At 39.9% G+C, this 22,421-nt stretch overlaps 2 protein-coding genes across 2 annotated transcripts; both read right to left on the minus strand.

The window, feature by feature from the left end:
- Positions 1-34: 34 nt before the first annotated feature.
- LOC145772749 (galactose mutarotase-like) lies at positions 35-19,476 on the minus strand. The gene is made up of 8 exons (XM_082584629.1): positions 19,208-19,476; positions 18,854-19,008; positions 13,327-13,370; positions 6,321-6,483; positions 5,996-6,083; positions 1,393-1,537; positions 443-614; positions 35-228 (listed from the first exon to the last, which is right to left on the minus strand). Exons 1-8 carry the CDS (start codon positions 19,392-19,394, stop codon positions 151-153), a joined length of 1,032 nt encoding a protein of 343 aa, XP_082440755.1. The 5' UTR covers positions 19,395-19,476; the 3' UTR covers positions 35-150.
- LOC145772739 (small ribosomal subunit protein mS29-like) lies at positions 19,477-22,153 on the minus strand. The gene has a single exon (XM_082584618.1). The coding sequence runs from the start codon at positions 22,093-22,095 to the stop codon at positions 20,797-20,799; it is 1,299 nt and encodes a 432-aa protein (XP_082440744.1). The 5' UTR covers positions 22,096-22,153; the 3' UTR covers positions 19,477-20,796.
- Positions 22,154-22,421: the final 268 nt, after the last annotated feature.

The raw sequence follows: 22,421 nt of genomic DNA on the forward strand, positions 1-22,421 counted from the left end.
CTTCGTATAAAAGCACCAATATATGACTAGCACATTCTAAATACACTTTTCAGTACGCTCCAAAAATTAATATTTGCGTGCGTTGATATGAAACAAATTGCAGGATTAACAAAAGTTTAGCATGATTGCCAACCGGAATGTGCGCGCGGACTATGCTTCGAACTTCCACCACGTCGAGTGATTGTATTGGTTACCGGGGAACAGAATACAATCAGGAAAAGTTTCTTTCTGCAACGAAATGGCTCTTAAGAGTAAAAGCAAACAAAACAAACAGTAGCTGGATAGAATCATTGATAAGCCTTAAGTTACCACGTTAAACAAACGACATGAAAGATTACAAACATTCTTCAAGCTTTCCAAGGTCACAGTCATTGAAAATCATTTGCTCAAATGGTGTTAATTATGATTGAGCTAATTCGAACATCGATCAAATCAGACTTACATGATTGATCGCGTTCGGCCAGTTTTGACTTTCAAGACAAAAAGCAGTGTGTTTCGAATAGCTGACACCTTTCTTTCCGGACACCCCAGCAAGAAAGTTTCCGGTATAAAGCTGAACGCCCGGTTGGGTGGATTCAACTGTCATTGTTCGGCCGCTGGTCAAGTGTTTCACTCTGTCGTTGTGATACATTATGAAGATATCATAAGCATAATCCAACCCAGGTCGAAACAATATTCAAAAAATTCATTTAAACATATTTTACATTATATGAACAATGAACATTGAATAGTGTGAAAATTTAGCAGAAAATCTTCCTTAAACGTAATTGTGCAATAATGTGTAACACTCGTTAGTCGTTATGTATCAAGAATAGATATATATAATAAAATGCGCAAAAGGCAACATAAGTTTTATTTATCCAAAATAAATGTACAACAAAGTCCAATTTAAATACAATATACAGTAAATGTTTTTTAAAGAATTTGATCAACAATCACTCCTAAAACTATCATTTACTTATATCTTTGTATAGTCTTATGTTGCCTTGTTTTGTTATTTTACTATTATTGTCGGTATTTAATTAATGTTCCAAACATTTTTATGTTGTCAGTTTAAATTTTAAATGCTTGGGTGGCAGCTTTGGTCTTTCGCTGCCATCCAAGTTGTGCAAATGTTTTGTGTGGTATATTTTTGTTTATTTGCTAATAAAAATAAATAAACTGAACTGATAAGAAATCAAACAATAATAAAGAGTCGACTACTCAAAGCAGTATTTCTGTTTATTCAACAAAGAATAGTAACCAAACCGTTGGGATTTAAAAATTCAGTTAACTGTTTTTGATTTGCCTTGACATTGCGTTAAATATTTGTACAATAATATGAAGCTTGTCGATTGCCGAAGACGCTCAAAGTAAAACAACAATTGGCAAGTATTGCTACATCAGACATACCTGGCTGCAAGATGACGTTTCTTGGTTTGTTGAAGGCAAAAGTTATGGTCGATTCCAAGACCGGGCGCCCTTGCTAGCATCTCCTCAGTCAGCGTAACAGGGTGTCGAAGATCAAACACTGTGCCATCTACGGTTTTGATTTCACCTAAAAAAAAACACGTTCCACACAATTGAGAAAACTTAATCTCAAAAAAAAAAATTGACAAAGTATGGTAATAGTGTTTAATTCTGCAATAAGATGGAGCACAGTTTTTTCCGTATCGCTAAGGGGTATCTCAATAAGACATGCCGTTAAAAGGTTTATAGCAGGAATGTCCAAAGTCCGGCCCGCGATACGTTTTTGTATGGCCCGCGCCTGCTGTTTCACAATGTGTTATTTTTGGCTCATAGACACACAGAAATCATACCAATTCAGCTTGCATTTAAAAAGCAGAACAAATTACGACAACATTTTCTCACAGCCAAGAGAAAAGTGGGCGAGAAAATTTAAAACCTTTGTTGCATTATAGTTGCAAAATGAACTATTATTGTCCTTTTGGAAGGACTTGTTGCTATTCACTTCTTTCAGCGTGAACCCTGATGAGACTCCAGCTTACTAGCAGTTAATTGAGCTTCATTGCGACGCTGATGTCGACAGCAACATCTTTCCCTCGTGCATTTTTACTAACAGCTGGACAAAAATTCCAGAAATGAAAACCTTTTGCAAACGAAATGTTGAGCTTGTTCGGCCCAATATATTCTCGGTTATGATCTTAAACAAAAGCCGCTTGAGATCAAAACTGAGCGACTCTCGCATACGTAATATTTTATGCTTGTCTACTCCTAACCTCGAACCAAGTTTGATCTGGTATTAAAATCAAGACGTCAGTTTCATCCTTCACATCAATACAGCTGTAGTACGGTAGCAGTCCAGTTTTAATCCGGTGATGTCCCCGTTACCGAGGGTGGCCGGATTCACCTCCTAGCTCCAGCTGTATTTCACAAAATTTCTGGATATTTTACTTTATCATAGAAAAGCTGATAACTTATAATAACTTAACTCATCACATCCGTGATATGTCACTTATATCACAAAATACTTAAACCTGCGTATTACTTTGTTGTATAAAAATGATATTAAATGACACAGTATTACAATATAATGCAACAGTTTTCAAGCAAAACAAGATTATCATAGATTGTTTGCCTGCGGGCACTTAAGCATTAGCAAATTTGGCCCGCCAGGGTAAAAGATTGGACACCCCTGGTTATTGGTGTCGGGGATGAAGAACTCCTGTTGTAGGCTATTTAAATCAATAGGAAAAAATATCTGTCTGTAGTGTTTAATTCCAACGCTTTTAACCAACCTTGTTATACTACGCAGAATTAAAGAGGATACAAAAATGATTCAGTATTTTGTAAACACTGGTATAAAAAACTATATTTCTAAAAACAGGGTAGTATATTCGACATAAATTAACAGTTCTTCTTCTTCTCTCGTTTGACTTGTAGTAGCTTAGATTGGCAATGCCTCATCGTGCAGCCATGAAGAAGTAGCAATTAGCAATTAACACGACAAGTAGCAATTAACAGTTAGCAGTACTGTATTTATAACCATATCGTCCTTATTTCTTAAAAATGTCCTTCTTTTGTCTTATTTTCAACAATTACAATACATAACTTCCAGTTTTTGGAATATATCTACAATATAAGTGGTATCAATTGGAGAAGCATCCAAAGCACATCAACTGGACTCTGCTAAGAGATCAAACAATTGAGTACAAGAAACTTAAGAGGTTGGCAAAGCAAATTGATCTGCCAATGACAATAAAGGATGAGTTGTTCGATGAGGTCTCGACTATTAATGCTCTGCTCAAGAAGATTTCAGATGATGTGCTTCGCAGGGATAAACATGAGGACAAGTGGATCAAGATCTTTACTGGAGACGACTCCTTACCATTTATCTACAAGCTGGTTAGCATCATCCTCTCTCATTTTTCTGCTCAGTGGACGAAGAAAAGAAACGGACTTAGGAAACTATAAACCTAGACCTGAGCTGTCGTGAAATGCACACCGTATTTTCTACGAACAACGAGTTGCTAGAATAAATTGTTTCTGGCAAAAAAACAAGACATGTGAATGTCATGGCTCGTATAAATGCTAAGATTTATTCAAAAACGTTTGCTTTGTATGAAAATTTAATTTTCTGGGTGTCCTTATTTTAAGGCCTAGGCCCTATGTCAATGCCAACCCTGCTTTGGCCAAAAAAGATTTTTTTATTGAATACGAGGTGTGGCTAAAAAGAAACGAGACTGACGCCACAGATTGCATAATACAAAAGTCTCACTCGAATCAATGCTTTCACAGAGTTTCATAACATCTGTTGAGTGTTCGACAGATGTGTTGTCACAATGACATTGTTGCGTTTGTTTTTAGGGAGAGTTAAGTGAAGGTGGTAAAGTATCTGTTAACAATTTCCATTAAACTTTTTTATTGAATAAAGTGATTTTGTTTTCAATTTTGCAAAATGACAACTGAACAAAGAACCAATATCAAAATTTGTGTTAAACTTGGAAAAACAGCAACAGAGACTTTGAAGATGCTGCGTGAGGCTTATGGTGATTCTTGCATGTCGAGAGCAAGAGTGTTTGAATGGCACTTAAGCGATTTGTGGAGGGCATGGAGGATGTGGATGATGATCCCAAATCAGGAAGGCCTTAACGCTTAGCCCACCATGCGTTTGTACCACAAGGACAAACGGATAATCAGCACTTTTATAAAGAAATGCTAAGTCGAATTATCAATAAAATTTGTCTGAAGGACTTGAAGGAAGTGAATTGTCATGGTGCAAACCTAGATTTTGCACCATGACAGTGCACCTGCTCACACATCCCTCATGGTGAAGCAATTTTTGGTCTCCAAGCAAATCACCACATTGCACCATCCACCTTACTCTCCAGACCTTGCTCCTTGTGATTTTTTTCTGTTTCCAAAATTGAAGGGGATAATCAAGGGAACACGCTTTGAAGGGGTTGATGTTATCAAAACTAACATGATGGCACAAATCCATAGAAAAAGGGGAATTTGAAGAATGCTTCAGGTCAAGAAGAATGACAAAGTGCGTGGAAGCCGATGGCGAATATTTTGAAGGTGACCGTTAGAGGTCACATTAGAGTTGTACCATCCGCGCCGACTTCCGGGGGGGCCGGGGGGCGGCGCTCCCCGTAAATTTATGGTTGAGGGGCAACAAAAATGGTTATTACAAGTGGTGTTTCAAAGATAAAACACTTCGCGAAAGAGATTTAGATCATTTAAACGGACTTAATGCCGAAAGCGAAAAATAGCCTACGTTGCTCTTGCCCGCAAAACAGCAGTTGATCGCATGGCTGTCTCATACGGTATGGAAATTTAAACGTAGATGGTAGAGTAACTTACGCTGTAGGTAAACCAGCTAACTTAGACGCGCTATATTCAACGAGGTCTTCCCGCTGTGAGATCAATTCAACAGAACGCATTGTTTTGTTTGCAATGTGTGAGAATTAAATCGAAAACCGATAAAAGAAAAGGTGGCAGTCTGGCAGATATTGCCTGCATTAACGACGTCTCTTACCGCTATTATCACCTAGCCAACCTGACATCATTGTTTTATGCGGCCGCTAAGGTTTGACATCGACTTCAACGATCATGGAATGTTACGTAATAAGAACGATTATATCCTACACGCAAAAATAAAAAAAATGATCTCTTAAAACAGCTCTTTCTGCTGTTTTGTCTCGTAAGCTTTGCATATTGCTCAACAAGTGCATAAAGTTTAAAATTGACAAAAAATTATTAAATTTGAATCACTGCAAATAAACGTATTCAAAACTTTTAGTCCGGCCGACGCCATTACACACTCCGTAATCTACGTCGGCAATGATTTTTCCGCAGCAGTCTATGCCCGTGTATAAGTTGAACCTGTCTTTTTGAGGTGATAATCACTTGCGAACATCTCGACCTATACTCGAGTATACACGGTACTCGATAAAAGACTATAAAGACTTTCGATAAAAAACAGAAGAGAAAACACTTTGCTGTTGTTAACGTTTTGAAGGTAAGTAATTAGCAAAACGAAGCTAATAGCCTAAAACTGATAGCGGGTTTCCACTCTGCTTGAGATCATGATTTTTTGCGTTTTATTTCGATAACTTCAGTGCTTTGATCGTTACGAAAAGGAAATGGATCGGCTTGTTTTCCAACTGTTCCAATTATGAGCTAACAATATCAAAAATTTTACTAGGCGTAGGCCTACTGCATGCGTAAAACTAATCGTTTCAAGCAGCGGTTCTAATAAATTCGGTTTGCGACCTATGTGTCAATATAAACAAGACATTAAGCTTAATCAAAGACTATTTTAATTGAGTAAAATAGCGTTATGGTTATGACGTCATCACCTATCTCGCCCCCCAAGGTTTTTTGCAAAGTCGGCGCCTATGAGTTGTACTTCATATTCAAAGTGAACTTCACTTGCTATGGGTTTTAATAAACTTTAAAATTCACCAGCCTCCTTTCTTTTTAGCCCGACCTCGTAAATAGCAATTCCAAAACCAAGTATTAGGTCAGTGATTCTGCATGGAGACCTCACCGGTTACAAAGCAGTTGTCATCAGCTGGAAGGTATGTATCTGCAGGGATGATAATTTCATGGTTTGAAAGATCCGCATCCCAGCTGTCCTGCAGCAACAACAATACAACTAATTTGTCATCTTGTATTTATAATAAATCATTGTATAAAAACCGTTATAATATGAATGACTTCTAAGCTAAAGATCTAGAAACACAAAACTGATGTCTAAACAACCAAAACTGATGTCTAAACAACCAAAATTATTATTTAACGATTTTGTAAAACAGGATAAGTTACAAGAACCACGACAAATGGAATTAAAAAAATGTGTTGATGGAACTCACATGACCAGACAAGTTGAAAAAAGCATGGTTAGATAGATTGATAGGTGTAGGTTTGGTAGAAGTAGCTTGATATTTAATAACCAATTCATTCTCTACTACAGTGTACGAAACAACAGCAGTGACTTCTCCTGGGAAGCCCTCCTCCCCATCAGGACTTGTCAACCTGAAATTTTTGTCACAATGGAAACTTAGTTTTGACGAATTTAAAGAGTACATAAATAAAACCGGAATGGCCCGTTTCGGCGAGTCCGATTCGACTAGTCCGATTCGGCGAGAGCCTTTTTCGGCGAGTTTTTGAAATTTTTAAAAGGAAATTATCGGGTACCAAAGCCTAATTGCAATTGCCGTTTTTACATCGTTTTAACGTCGCTAAACGTTGAAATCGTGCAGAAAGAAATAAAAATAAAATGTTTGAACTATTAAATTAAAATTCGTCATGTCAGTTCAGTTATTTTTGGGATGGACGACAAATGGCTCCTCGTGCCCCATCCTGTGAGTACCATCTGCTTTCAACCAGATGAGAAACGAAATTTGTCAACAAAGAGCCTCCACCCGGACGGCACAGCTGCAAGGGGCAACTGATAAGTTCAGACGCCCCACCATTCTGCAGCTCAACATAGAAGGCTACACAACAAGCAAGACCAAAGTTGTGGAGCAGCTTGCCCATACCAACCGGGCACTCGTCATCCTCCTCCAGGAGACCCACTGCACTTCTGCAGATAGGCTAGCCATTCCCAACTACACGCTAGCCGGGTCTACCTTAAGCAGGAAGCACGGCATTGCCACGTTTGTGCATGAGAGCCTTAAGTGGACGCTTGTCGACCAATCTCCAACTGATGCCGAGATTGAGTGGGTGTGCATATGTATCTCAGACTACAACATCGTCAACATCTACAAGCCCCCACCCTCGCGAATGTTGCCATCATCCCTTCCAACGTTCCCCTCCCCCAGTCTCTACGCTGGCGACTTCAACTGCCAGCACATCGACTGGGGCTACAACAACACAAGCAGCGACGGAGAATTGCTGGCTGACTGGGCCTCTACAAACCATCTTGCCCTCCTATTCAATCCAAAGGAACCAGCCAGTTTTCACTCCGGCCGCTGGGGAACAGGGACAAACCCTGACTTGGCCTTCGCGAGTGTCGACAGCTCTCTTCCAGACAGACGTGTGCTTGAGAAGTTCCCGCGGTCCCAACACCGGCCGTCCCTCATCATCGCCCCAAAACTTGTGGCTCCTGTCCCGAGTTCACCGGTGAAGCGATGGAACTTCAAAAAAGCCGATTGGAATCAATACAGCCTCCTGACCAATGAGTCTGCTGCAAAGTTACCACCGACTGAAACATGCAACGCAGACGAGGCATACCAGGACTTCTGCAATGCCATAATAACTGCGGCAAAGGCCACAATACCACGTGGCCATCGAACCAGCTATAAACCATGCTGGGACTCTGAGTGTGAAGCTCTCTACCGCTCATACCTAGCCGCCACAAGTGGTGCTGCTTCTAACACCGCCGCCACCAGACTACTTGAGCGGCTGGACACAAAGAAGCTTGAGCGGTGGAACGAAGCTGTCCAAACCATCGACTTCTCACACTCAAGCCGCAAAGCATGGAGCATCATCAACAACCTCACTGGGCGCTCAGCAAACTCCCCTCGTCAGTGCCCCGTTTCTGCTAATGCCATCGCTTCCCAGCTAGTGCAGAACGGGGTGTACAAGACAAAGGACCGCAAGGCATCCTGCCTTGTTGCCAAGGAAGTATCTGCCCTATGGCGAGTGGAAACACCACCAGAAGAAACAATCTCTGGAGACTTCACTCCAGAGGAATTCGCCACCGCCCTCCGCCTAGTGAAACCACACAAGTCTCCTGGGCCCGATAAGATCTGCCCTGAGCTTGTGCTCCATGCTGGCCATGCCCTAAAGTCCTGGTTACGTAGATTCCTCTCTTCCTGCCTGCACCACCTCACAATCCCAAAAATCTGGAGAAGAGCTTTAGTAGTTGCGATCCCTAAGCCTCACAAGCCACCAGAGGACCCAAAGAGCTATCGTCCGATATCCCTCCTCTGTGTTCCTTTCAAGATCCTCGAAAGACTGATCTATGCCCGCGTCAACCCAATCATCGACCCGCTCCTTCCAAAAGAGCAAGCTGGGTTTCGGCGCGGAAAATCCACTGTAGATCAGGTCACACTGTTGACCCAGGACATCGAGGACTGCTTTGAGGCAAAAAAGAAGGCCGGCGCTGTCTTTCTAGATCTCACAGCTGCCTACGATACTGTATGGCATCGCGGCCTTACTTACAAGCTGCTTCGCCTGCTTCCTGACCGACATATGGTCCATATGATCATGGAACTTGTCAGGAATCGAAGCTTCACCCTCACCACCGGCAACCCACGGCGAAGCAGACTGAGACGCCTGAAACACGGCGTCCCACAGGGATCGGTCCTGGCTCCACTTCTTTTCAACATCTACACCCACGACCTGCCAACCACGGTCTCCGCAAAATACGCTTATGCGGACGATCTGGCAATTCTCCACTCCACAAAGTCGTGGGAAAATCTAGAAGACACCTTGAGCCAGGACATGCAAACCATCTCAGCTTATCTCCAGAACTGGCGACTGAAACTCAGCGAAACCAAAACTGTGGCGGCAGCTTTCCACCTACACAATCGGGAAGCTGATCGTGAGCTACATGTCCACAACAACGGAAAACCTCTGTCCTTCTGCCCCGAGCCAAGGTATCTTGGGGTGACATTAGACAGATCGCTCACATACCGCCACCATTTGGTGTCACTGCGCAAGAAACTGACATCTCGCGCTGCATTACTGATTACTGAAGCGCCTGGCAGGCTCTAGCTGGGGGGCGAGGGCTGACACTTTGCGAATAGCAGCCTTAGCCCTTGTCTACTCTTCAGCAGAGTACTGTGCACCTGTCTGGTGCCGCAGTGCTCACTGCCACAACATCGACACTGCCATAAACAGCGCCCTGCGCACAGTGACCGGATGCCTGCGTCCCACACCATTGGACAATCTCCCCATTCTCGCTGGCATCCAACCTGCTGAGCTTCGTCGCGAAGAAGCCACTCTGTCCCTCGGTCGACGGGCACTGGAGCCTAATCATCTTCTCCACCACAAGATCTCTGCCTTCCCAAACGGGCACCCCCGCCGACTGAAATCAAGACACCCATTCGTGCCAGCCGCTCGACTTCTGATCAACGAAGCTGACGAACAAGACATCTCTGCGGCTACTTGGGCGGACCATAAATGGCATTCTGAATGGAGGTCAAGCACCACCAGACTCCATTCATTCATCCCCGACGCCGACACACGCCCCATCGGCCTGACACTACAGAGACAGGCATGGGTGCGCCTCAACCGTCTCCGTACGGGCGTCGGGCTTTTCCGCTCAACCATGCACCAATGGGGAATGGCTTCTTCCTCCTCCTGTGAATGTGGTGCCGAGGAACAGACCGCAGACCACATCATCAATGACTGTACCATCTTCAAGCCACCTAACGGAGTGGAAGGTCTGCGCGTCATGAATGATGAAACTAAAGACTGGCTGCTCTCTAGCAGCCTTCCAGTGTAGTCCGGAAACATCGTGAATCTGGGGTGGTAAAAGGATAGACCCTCGGCCCCAGAAGCTCAGACGACGACGGACGACGAGTTATTTTTATTTTTGACCATCATATCAAAAACAATACACGTCAACATAGCAAAGGTAGAAGCGACAAAACGCGAACGTTAAAACGTGCTTGAATTCGTCATGTCAGTTCAGTTATTTTTATTTTTGACCATCATATCAAAAACAATACACGTCAACATAGCAGAGGTAGAAGCGACAAAACGCAAACGTTAAAACGTGCTTGAATTCGTCATGTCAGTTCAGTTGTTTTTATTTCTGATCATGATATCAAAAACAATTCACGTCAACACAGCAAAGCTGTAGAAAAAGGTAGAAGCGACAAAACGCGAACATTAAAACGTGCTTGTGACCGAAGTAAGTTATTGAGTTGAAAGAAATTTGGCAAGGTTGCATCACCTTCAGAAAAATTTAAGATATGAAGGAAAAATAAAATAAAGAAAATGTTACAACAAAAATAATGTTAATGTCTATAAGTTAGTACTTTTGAATAGTTAAAATCATAGGCGCCTAACTATTTTTTTGGCCGTGGGGGCGAAAGCGTGTTTCATCAGCAGCAACGTAAATTCAGCGAAATGTCACGCAGATGGATGACGTAATTATGTCGTCACACTAGGACTGCTTTTATTGCCACACTCGGAGTTATCGCTACGTTCGACCTACCGTTAATTATTATAAACAAAGCTCGACCAAAACACATGCTATGCGTCTGCGTTGGCTAGCGGTTGATGGACTGCGACTCTTTAAGCTAAGCGCAACATAAAGTTTAGCAACGAACTAGATTTATTAGCATGCAACAAGAGACGAAAAGGTTTACTAAAAGGTATACTGTAAATGGAATGAAAATACTAACTTGATCATATGCTTGAAAATACTGTATACCTGTTGAAAGCAAAATCATTCATGTTTACATCAATTCAACAGCACGTCACCTTTAATAAATTTAAAAGTTGCTGACATCCGTAAACAGCCCTTGAAAAATAGTTACAGTGAGACGTTTGATTAAGTTTTCGACTTGACATTGCTCCCTTTTCACTACAATATCGTAACTTATGGCTGACCACTGACCAGCTTTCAATTCGCTGTAATACACCCGTTTTCGTGTTGCAGATGAAACAAAAGATGCGCATATTCCCCGCCTTTGATCGGGTTTCTATGGCAACGGACGTGTGTGCGCCATGCAGTTTGCGCGAGTCCGTTGTTGTGTTGATTATGCCGCTTGTGCGACTGTGGGCAGTGCGGTTTGTACCAGCCCTTGTTACGTTGGTTAGTGGTAACCTCGGGCCGAGACTTCAAGTTCATTTTCACAGCAACCGATTCACTGCCGCGACAATTCTCTGCAGAGGTTTCGACTTTCGAAAGCGACAGCGAGGCAGTTTGCAAGCGCATTAAGTTAAACGCACGCTGCGTCAACGTAGCAAATTATGTTGTTTTTGGGTGCATTCAACATCTGATGACATTGAATCGACGCAAAATGGTAGATTTTTGCTATGTCACAAGCAGCAAAATCAGTCATTTTTACATTGATTCAACGTCTGCAGACGTTAAATCAACGTAAAACTGACAGATTTTTTTTGTCGGGTGGGATTGCAGCATCGCTACTCGTTCTAGTGATTATTTACTGCGAAGCTGTTGCGGTTTGCATTTAAAAATGTTTTTCTGCTGCCGATCGCTAGTTCATCTATTGTTTTATGTATCAATGCCGCATAAAAAGTTGCTCCCACGCGGAAATATGCGTAGGGGCCTGGCCCCCACGGCTTAGGCGCCTATGGTTAAAATGATTAGTTTGGATCAACAAATGTGTGACCTACACTCCTACAGCTTAGATTGAAAGGAAATTATCGGGTAGGCTACCGTAGCCTAGTTATCCCGACCAGCAGAAATTTGTTCCAAGAACCCAGTTAGCCTAACAGTTCATTTTTACATTGTAGTAACAGAATGAAAAGGCTAACCAAATGTGTGGCCTATCGTTTTAACGTCGCTAAACGTTGAAATCGTGTAGAAAAGGGTGCTTTTGCTGACTAGGATACGTTGAAACTGAGAAACATTCACAGAAGCCCTACGATACGTTGTATTTTTAAGATAATGTATTCAGACGTTGAATCAATGTACAAATGAAATGTTATGCTAAATGGGTTCTTGGAACAAATCGTAGGGCTTCTGTGAATGTTTCTCAGTTTCAAAGTATCCTAGTCAGCAAAAGCTCCCTTTTCTACACGATTTCAACGTTTAGCGACGTTAACACGATAGGCCACACATTTGTTTAGCCTTTTCATTCTGTTACTACAATGTAAAAATGAACTGTGTTCTTGGAACAAACTTTTGCTGGTCGGGATAACTAGGCTACGGTACCCGATAATTTCCTTTCAATCCAAGCTGTAGGCCACACATTTGTTGGTCCAAACTAATCATTTTAACTATTCAAAAGTACTAACTTATAGACATAAACATGATCTATTTTTTTTTTTTTGTAACATTTTCTGTGTTTTATTTTCCCTTCATATCTTAAATTTTTCTGAAAGTGTTGCGACCGTGCTAAATTTCTTTCAACTCAATAACTTACTTCGGTCACAAGCACGTTTTAACGTTCGCGTTTTGTCGCTTCTACCTTTGCTATGTTGACGTGTATTGTTTTTCATATGATGGTCAGAAATAAAAACAACTGAACTGACATGACGAATTTTAATTTAATAGTTCAAACATTTTATTTTTATTCCTTTCTGCACGATTTCAACGTTTAGCGACGTTAAAACGATGTAAAAACGGCAATTATAATTAGGCTATGGTACCCGATAATTTCCTTTCAAAAATTTCAAAAACTCGCCGAATAGGGCACTCGCCGAATCGGACTAGTCGAATCGGACTAGTCGAATCGGACTCGCCGAATAGTAGCAGACCCAAATAAAACATATCACAGTTTCAACTTGCTGTGTAACTTTCACAATGCATAATTTTAAACTGGACGTGGATACTTGCATACAAATTAAAAATTACTAAAATTAAAAGATACCGTAAGGCAAAAAACACACAAATAAAAATAAATTAAAACATCATACTTAAAAATAAATTGAATATATAATTAAATGCCTGCAAGGAGTTGAATCGATGTTCAGTATCAAAAATATTTTGCAATACCGGGATTTTAAATTATAATATAAACCAAAAACGATGAAATCTTGAATGCAACAAACTTTGTTATACCCTATCACCGCTCTGGTAATATGATCACGCTCAATTATTTAGAACTTGTATGTAAGCACCTCATTGCAAATATAAGACACAGAAGAAAATTTGTATGTCATATATTTCCTTCAATTTTCTCAGCACGCTGACAAATGGTGAAGACTAAAAAGTAAAACACTTCTAACCTGAAAACAACAGATTCTCCTTCTATTTCTCCTTCCCAGATTTTCTAAAAATTAAAAAACAAAATATTAATAAGGCTTTTACTTAGTAAGCTTTAAAATGATGAAAAGTCTTTTCTCTTTTGCTTCTTATATATGATTCATAGGCGTCGATTTTATCTTACAAGAGAGGAATTCTGGGTGGGCGAGAGTTTTCAAACAGATGTCATTGAATGTGTATGTTCGCAATTCGCAATTTAGCCAGTCTTTCTCACAAAGACTGCGTTTAGCGTCGCTGCAGCAATTAAGCTTTAATAGGTTTGATGTTTGCTTTCTTGCGCCTTGCGATCTTATGAGCGCTGCTAAACTAAACAAATGTAGTCCATCCAAACTTTTTGCGACGCGACTGGGTTCGAGAAACTAACTCATTAACTGTTTCGGCGAGATCAAGTGCTTCAGCATGTTCACGATAGGTGTTCAAAATTGCCAGGTCATTCAAGCGCTGCTGCGTTTGTGTGAAACGCAGATATGTTTTCAATCTGCGCAGAACGCTCCGCTTCGCACGCAGAACTTGGTAAAACAATGTAAGTTTTCAATGCTGAGATGACATTTGGAGACATGTCGGCTAAAGCAGAATTTTCGCGGATTTGTTCACAAACTTCTTGCACTGAGATTGGTCGGTCAAGTCTTTTGCATTGAGCAAATAGAAGCTGGCGCTCTCACACAACGTCTGCCATATTCCAGGTCACGTCTGGATCTTCCAGAAGGCGTCGCAATGCATTCGAAACCTGCAGCGGACGTGACTGATAAACGACGAAGAGAGCTTGCTGCGGTTTTAAAAACACTTTTGAACAGATTCACGTAGAAATTCTCAGTTTCTTCTTCAGTAGTAGTGCGACGGACCCGTGGAACTGAAAGTAAATCAATCTGCAAACATTGATTTCACCACTGTCCATCCTCGAAGCACTGTTTTCTTTATCAATGTCATCTCTACGTTCATTCGTGCTGGACGTGGCTTCTTCAGCGTTATCATCTCGACGTCTTTTGGAAGCTAGTTTTAAGAATGCGCGAATAGATGTTTGACTTTGCTTCATGTTTAACTTTTCAATAATGAAATGACAACATCGCGCGGTGCCCCAATTTATACCCAGTAACAAGTTTGTGAGTAAAGATTTGTAAAAAGCGATTGTTTCAGTACGGTTTAGTTTGTATCGGTTGTTTTATTGTCATGTTCATTATGATGTCATATTCATATTCCCTTACGCTGACCCGGAACTGAAGTTTGATTGTGACGTAACGAAAGTGAGACCATTCCGAGAAAAGATTAAACGTGGCTTTCTCTCACTAGGAATTGCCAGCGTGTGACAGTTGCCGTAGCAACAACAATGCAGTGAGTACTGAAAATAGTTTGCGGATGCTGATTTTTGTTTCTAACCGCGACAATATTCAATATGTAAATAGAGGAAACGTACGACATGTTCTTTTAGAAGAGAGGAGTGCGGTAAAAAAACGAAAATAATTGTAACAAACACTTCATACGTATCATGAAAACGGGTCTGCTACTATTCGGCGAGTCCGATTCGGCGAGTTCCCTATTCGGCGAGAGCCTTTTTCGGCGAGTGTCCTATTCGGCGAGTTTTTGAAATTTTATTTTTGAAAGGGAATTATCGGGTACCGTAGCCTAATTATAATTGCCGTTTTTACATCGTTAAACGTTGAAATCGTGCAGAAAGGAATAAAAATAAAATGTTTGAACTATTAAATTAAAATTCGTTATGTCAGTTCAGTTGAGTTGTTTTTATTTCTAACCATCATATGAAAAACAATACACGTCAGCATAGCAAAGGTAGAAGCGACAAAACGCGAACGTTAAAACGTGCTTGAATTCGTCATGTCAGTTCAGTCGTTTTTATTTTTAATCATGATATCAAAAACAATTCACGTCAACATAGCAAAGTTGTAGAAAAAGGTAGAAGCGACAAAACGCGAACGTTAAAACGTGCTTGTGACCGAAGTAAGTTATTGAGTTGAAAGAAATTTGGCACAGTCGCAACACCTTCAGAAAAATTTAAGAAATGAAGGGAAAATAAAAAAAAAAAAATGTTACAAAAAAATCATGTTTAATGTCTATAAGTTAGTACTTTTGAATAGTTAAAATGATTAGTTTGGATCAACAAATGGATGGCCTACAGCTTGGATTGAAAGGAAATTATCGGGTACCGTAGCCTAGTTATCCCGACCAGCAGAAATTGCCGTTTTTACATCGTTTTAACGTCGCTAAACGTTGAAATCGTATAGAAAAGAGAACTTTGCTGACTAGGATACGTTGAAACTGGGAAACATTCACAGAAGCCCTTGGATTTGTTCCAAGAACCCATTTAGCCTAACAGTTCATTTGTACATTGATTCAACGTCTGAATACATTATCTTAAAAATGCAACGTATCGAAGGGTTTCTGTGAATGTTTCTCAGTTTCAACGCAGGCCTTAAAACTCGTGTTTTTTTCTGGCAGCCATCGTGGCCTACCGAGAGCTCCTTCTCGGCGGCCAAATCTGCGTGCTTGGAGGCCAAAATACAATAACGATAGCACAAGTAAATAGCATTAAACTTGCAACAATGTTAAAATAATCACTTAGCGTTGTTGAAGTCTGGGCGACGTCCTGCAATAGAATCGTTGTACCACGCATTAAATGCTTTATCAGGATTGTAATCCGGTATTGCGGGACCATCTAACGACCCTAAATTGTTTTCACTGCTCGCAGCTCAGTAAATTGTTTCAACTGCATACCGCCTTTCATAAAACCTGACCATTGATTCCATTATGATGTCACCATTGAGGGTGTGAAGTCACTAACCCACAGCGTTCTCAACTATGCAGACACGTGTTTTACCCACGGATGCCAACTAACCCAGTTCTCCTTTTTAACAACGATTCAATGTCCGACAACATTGAATCGATATAAAAGCGACAATATTGCCAGCCGATGTAAATTAGCACTTCGGATTAACACTTCGTTAAAATAAACATCGGGAATTGCAAACAAGACTTACAGCGCTGGTGATCGCAGCTGGATATATTCAATACAACAGTAGTGACTATGATGCGCTGACCTAATTCTGCGTCACTCTTTGATACTACATATTTTTGACATTTAATCCACGATCATTCATCATCATAATCCATCGTCGGTTTGTTCCCCACTAGTGGGGGTGGCCGATTGTTTCCGCGCAGCAATTGTTTTAATCCCTTTTCTCCATTTCACCCTGTCCCTTGCATCTTCCTCCTTCAGTCCGACTTTTTTAAATTCATCCTTCACTTGTTGTTTCCACGTTCTTCTTGGACGACCGCGTTTCCTCTTCCCATCCACCTTTAGATCTAGTGCCTTTCTAAGAAAACTTCCTTCCTCCCTCCTTATCACATGTCCATACCATCTTACTCCATTTGCCCTTGCCATTTGGTCTATGGTCTCTCTCATCTCAAGCATATCCAACAATTCTTCAGTCCTTTTTTCCTTTCTCGTTTTCACCCCACACATTGCTCTCACCATTGACCTTTCCGTTCTTCTCAGGATTGCCAGTTCACTCTCTCTCAATACCCATGTCTCGCTACCATATAGCATTGCAGGCCGCACACAGCTCCGATATACTTTTCCTTTCATCCTTAGTGAAAATTTTCTGCCATACAACATTTCCCCACATTCCCTGAACTTTGCCCAGCCCAATCTTGCCCTTGTTGTCACCGCTGCTTCACATCCACCACTTCCATTTATCCGATCACCCAGATAACAGAAGTCTGTCACTATTTCGATGCCATGGCAGAACTCATCATCATGGCCTTCCACTTCATTCCTTCCTTTACTGCATTTCCCACAAACAAAACACTTCGCCAATCTTGTTGCGGCTCTCTTGACATTAGCACATCTTGCATGTACCCACTTTCCACATTCCTTGCATTGCATTGAACTTCTCATCACTCTCTTGCCACATATTCCACAGGGATCTACTTTGCTCTCAACAACTGTTCCTTCTGCTCCACTCACCATCACTTTCGTTTTTTCAAGATTCACCTTCATACCCTTGGTTTCAAATGCTTCTTTCCATTTCTCAAACTTTCTCTCCAGCCCCTCCATACTATTACTTGTCAAGACCAGGTCGTCTGCATACAAAATTTCACTCAATAAGCCCTCCCTCACTCCTTCAGTTACAACGTCAACCACAATAGCAAATATCAGAGGTGACAAAACTGATCCTTGGTGTACACCAACCTTCACAAATCATTCTATTGCGAAATTAAATAATTGGCTAGAAGAAACCGGCGGCCAAACTTGGCCGACGGAGGAGGTAGCACAGGCGGTCATTCAAGCACTACTTAGCGGCCATGGCCGCTGGCTGCTTTAAGGCTTGCAACGTATCCTAGTCATCAAAGTTCTCTTTTCTACACGATTTCAACGTTTAGCGACGTTAAAACGATAGGCCACACATTTGGTTAGCCTTTTCATTCTGTTACTACAATGTAAAAATAAACTGTTAGGCTAACTGGGTTCTTGGAACAAATTGTTGCTGGTAGGGATAACTAGGCGACGGTACCCGATAATTTCCTTTCAATCCAAGCTGTAGGCCACACATTTGTTGATTCAAACTAATCATTTTAACTATTCAAAAGTACTAACTTATAGATATAAACATGATTTTTTTTGTAAGATTTTCTTTTGTTTATTTTCCCTTCACATCTTAAATTTTTCTGAAGGTGTTGCGACCTTGCCAAATTTCTTTCAACTCAATAACTTACTTCGGTCACAAGCACGTTTTAACGTTCGTGTTTTGTCGCTTCTACCTTAAAAACAACTGAACGGACATGACGAATTCAAGCACGTTTTAGCGTTCGCGTTTTGTCGCTTCTACCTTTGCCATGTTGACGTGTATTGTTTTTGATATGATGGTCAGAAATAAAAATAACTGAACTGACATGACGAATTTTAATTTAATAGTTCAAACAGTTTACTTTTATTCCTTTCTGCACGTTCAGCGACGTTAAAACGATGTGAAAACAGTTAGGCTACGGTACCCGATAATTCCCTTTCAAAAATAAAATTTCAAAAACTCGCCGAATAGGGCACTCGCCGTAAAAGGTTCTCGCCGAATCGGATTAGCCGAAACGGGCCATTCCGCATGAAAACAGGGTGGGCGAAACATATTTTGCCCACCCTCGTTTCACGGCCGGGTGGGCGGCGCCCACCCGGCCCACTCAATTTCGACGCCTGTGTATATAATCCACATTTATCACAAGACACTTTGTGAAGCAATAGTAAGCTTTCTGGAATTTGAGAAAGTTATTAATTCAGACTGGATGTTTTCTGACAAGAAATTTACTAACTATAATACTAAAAAACTGAGGCCAGAAAATAATTGCTCCTCAGTGACAGATCTAAGGTGATATCACCTTCCCAACCATTGGAGACTGGAGAGAGACCGAGAGAGGTCCAGTGCTTCCCACACTATATCTTGAGCTAACTACCAGTAATATAAAATGCCATAAAAATACTGGTGGTACCTTATCAAAACCGTTCATTCCTCCATGTAGGCAGTTTGGACCATTATTAATTGGTAAAGCATACTCATTCCCATCAATAGAAAATTTTCCATTCCCAACACGATTGGCCACTCTTCCTACAGTACTTCCAAAGAAAGTACGTTTGTCCATGTATTCTAGAAAAAAAAGTGCATGTATAAATGTTGAAACAAACACGATTTTTTAATGTGCAATTATAGCCTACCACTTTGTATATTTTCAAGATACCGTACATTCAACTAATTAGGTAATGCATAATTCAAAAAATATTTTGTCATTACCAATCTTTTATCCCTTTACAGAAAAGAATACAATATTCACAAAACTTTAATTTACCAGATAATGTGTCAAATCCAGTTATAATATCATCCATTTTTCCAGTTTTATCAGGAACTTCCAGAAAAACGATTGTAGCTCCATAATTAATGACACCCACTTCAATGTTGTTTGAAGATAATTTAAATATATTCACAGTGCACCCATCACTGGTTTCACCAAACTTAGAAGATACAACCTTTGTCATTGTTCACATGCAACCAACTAATTGATATCAAAACGAGCAATGTTATGACTATTGACTAATGACTATAAAGCCTTTTCATTAAATTTTCTGACGATGCAACGGAAAAACAGTTAATTATTCTTGATTATTAGTCAAGTATAAAAAGTAAAAAAAAAACACACAAAGTTAAGAATAGACTTAAACTAGTTTCTACATTTCTCATCTAGGTTCATCATCAGTAAGCCTTGCTTAAAAAAAGTGACTACTTATTGACATATTATTGTGGTAGTCTTCCAAGATTAGTTTTTCAGCATAATACACTGTCAGTATCGATTTGTTGGCATCAAACCCTTGCAATACATGGAACAAGAGATGTTAAATCATATTGATAGATGGAATGCCAATAAACAAGCTCAAATGCAGAAAAGGTCAAGTCAAAACATTTAACTATAATTTGCCAATTTTCAGTACATATATATACATGATAACCTTCACTGAAAGCAACTGTGGTTGGTCAAAAAATATCAATTTACCAAATTGTAAGACATCGATAAATAATTATAAATACAATACATTCTCATGTTTGTTTGATCATGTTTACCAAGACATTGATTTTGGTTTCGAATGAGGGTATCTTCAGAAATAAACCGTAATCTAATTTGAGGAAGATTATTACATACGTCCAAGATCAACTTGATTAAAATCATTTAGCACCAGTATAAAGATGCTTTATACTTACAGCTTATGAAATACAGTAAATGAAGACAGTATATACATCAGGAGATACAGAAGATATATTTTTTATTCTTGCAATCTTAAACAAGTTGTTTCAAATCAAGCTCAATACGGTATGACAAACTTGAAAAATCAGAGCAGGCCATCGAGGCATCACCGAGATGACTTCACGTAGCCAAACAAAAATAATTCAGCAGCAGAAAAACCAAATGGCAAGAAATTCAAACTGGAATTCCTTGTTAAACATCTGTTGATTGAAATTCACTTTATGATTAAGTAACTTTTTGATGACATAAAATAGAAATACATAAAGTGTCTGTCACTGTCCTCGTTTAATTATGAAATTAGTACAAGCTTCACCGCATACAGAATTGTCAGTTACATGACATTTTAAAGCATTGTGGAACTTCACATACTCTGCAACAAAACTCACAATTTATGACAAAGCTGAGATAGCAAAAAACAACATGTTCATTTTGTCTTATTCATTTTTGTCATATCAAGACTATGGTCGGTAGTCGGTACACTCCACCTCCACAGTAGATGAAGGAATAATCTTAACAGTATGCAACTTAGCAAACACAGAGATCAGCCAATAGGAATACTTTTGAAAGCTGACTAATTCCATTCAGAATACACACTACTAGCCAAGGGCCCAAAGAAAACCAAACCTTGATAAACCATATTTTTAGTATAATCCTCCGCAAAAATCTATCAAATCCTTTGGATTATTTCCACATAATTGCATAATCTCTGCTTCTGCTTGTGGGGTTAAACTCCTTCCTGTGAGCCACTTCCGATCTTTGTAATAAGCCAAAAGTGCCAAGACTTCATGGTCAGTATAATTTGGAATGTCTATAGGTATATGAGGATCTAACCAATCGAATCCTTCATGTCCTAATAAATCATATGGATGTTCATTAGTAATTTTTTTAACTCTTTTTGTGTGGTGAGGCATTCCTTGAGAATCTAAAGCAGCAACTACAGCACCATTTTTCCAAGTGTTTGTCACAAGTTTCTTCAAATTATGAAAAAAGGAAAGCTCATGAGGGTGCAAATAAACACCATGCTCTATTTTTAATGTTGTAATACCAAAGAGGGCATTTATGCAATCAACAGAGACTAACGTTGGAGGCATTGTTGTGTGATCTTGTTCACGAACTTCTTTCATAATACAACCAACAACATCAGGAGCACTGCGAGGACGAGCAATACCATGATCAACCAAACTGCCAAATGACGCTCCTTCATCTGTGAATTCATGTTTTGACCAAATGTATTTCTTGGTTGTATGAAGTTTATCTAAATGAGAGTGATTCATCAACCGAAATATTTCCAACCATCGAACTGATTTTTCAGGTTGATCAACTCTCCCAGCATGATATTGTGATTTCAGAATTTCTTGTTTCCGATGCTCTTTATATCGGTTGCGATAATGTATCCACTCCCATATGTGGTTGTTTGGCAAAATCAACCAATTTCTGTTCATACAATAATGAACAGCATATTGCAATGTTGTACTTTTACCACACCCAGTCTTTCCATACAATAAATATCGATTAATTGCAGCATTTTTATCTGTGTTTTTTAAATAATTTACAACCTCTAGACCAGGTTTTCTTACCATGACACAAGCCTCATTAAACACCTTAGCAAGATGTTGATACTTGAGTGGAAAAGCTTTTGTATTAAAGTCACTGTTTACGATGCGTTGATAATGTTCTTTAGGGATGGTGTACATCAAATTTAAATCTTCATTCCCATGCTCAGCAGGATTTTCTTTTTCGCTACGAAATCTTTCTAACAAACTTGACTGACTACTATTTGTTTCAGGAGTTGCATCTGATTTATCCACTTTCGCAACAGTAGATGCACTGCATCGTTTGATATGTGATAAACTTGCCAGTTTGGAAAAATTGTTTTTGCTTGAAAAGTTGAGCAATGTCTTGATATACCATACACAACTTTTTCCATGCATAAAATTCATTCTTTTCCAAAGCCACAGATCATTAAAAATATGTTTGGATTAATTAATCACAACACAGTCAACCTGTAACAAGTAGTGGATGAATATCAATACCTGCATTCTGGTGGGTAGAGATGCAGCAAACCCAAAATTTTTATCCGCACACCGCATCGCAACTGAATCACCTATCCGCACACAGCAATTTATCTGGAACTTTGACACTGCATCACACACCGCAAATTACAAAAATTTTCAAAAAATATTTTAATGCGTCATTTTTTAGAAAGTCTATTGTGGCAAAAAGCACCTATGGCATATAACTGTTTGTGTTTGTTTGTTTTTCATAT

This window comes from Aplidium turbinatum, chromosome 1 (genome assembly GCF_918807975.1).
Source record: "Aplidium turbinatum chromosome 1, kaAplTurb1.1, whole genome shotgun sequence".
NCBI lineage: Eukaryota > Metazoa > Chordata > Ascidiacea > Aplousobranchia > Polyclinidae > Aplidium > Aplidium turbinatum.

Bases quoted from the DNA above. Each gene is read 5' to 3' on its own strand.
- LOC145772749 (XM_082584629.1), bottom strand. From the start codon at position 19,394: ATGACAAAGGTTGTATCTTCTAAGTTTGGTGAAACCAGTGATGGGTGC. The intron at 6,484-13,326 runs GTTAGAAGTGTT...CAAAAATTTCAG, and splicing joins GGAGAATCTGTTGTTTTCAG to GTTGACAAGTCCTGATGGGG. The intron at 1,538-5,995 runs GTGAGGTCTCCA...GTTTTTTTTTAG, and splicing joins TGACAACTGCTTTGTAACCG to GTGAAATCAAAACCGTAGAT.
- LOC145772739 (XM_082584618.1), bottom strand. From the start codon at position 22,095: ATGAATTTTATGCATGGAAAAAGTTGTGTATGGTATATCAAGACATTG.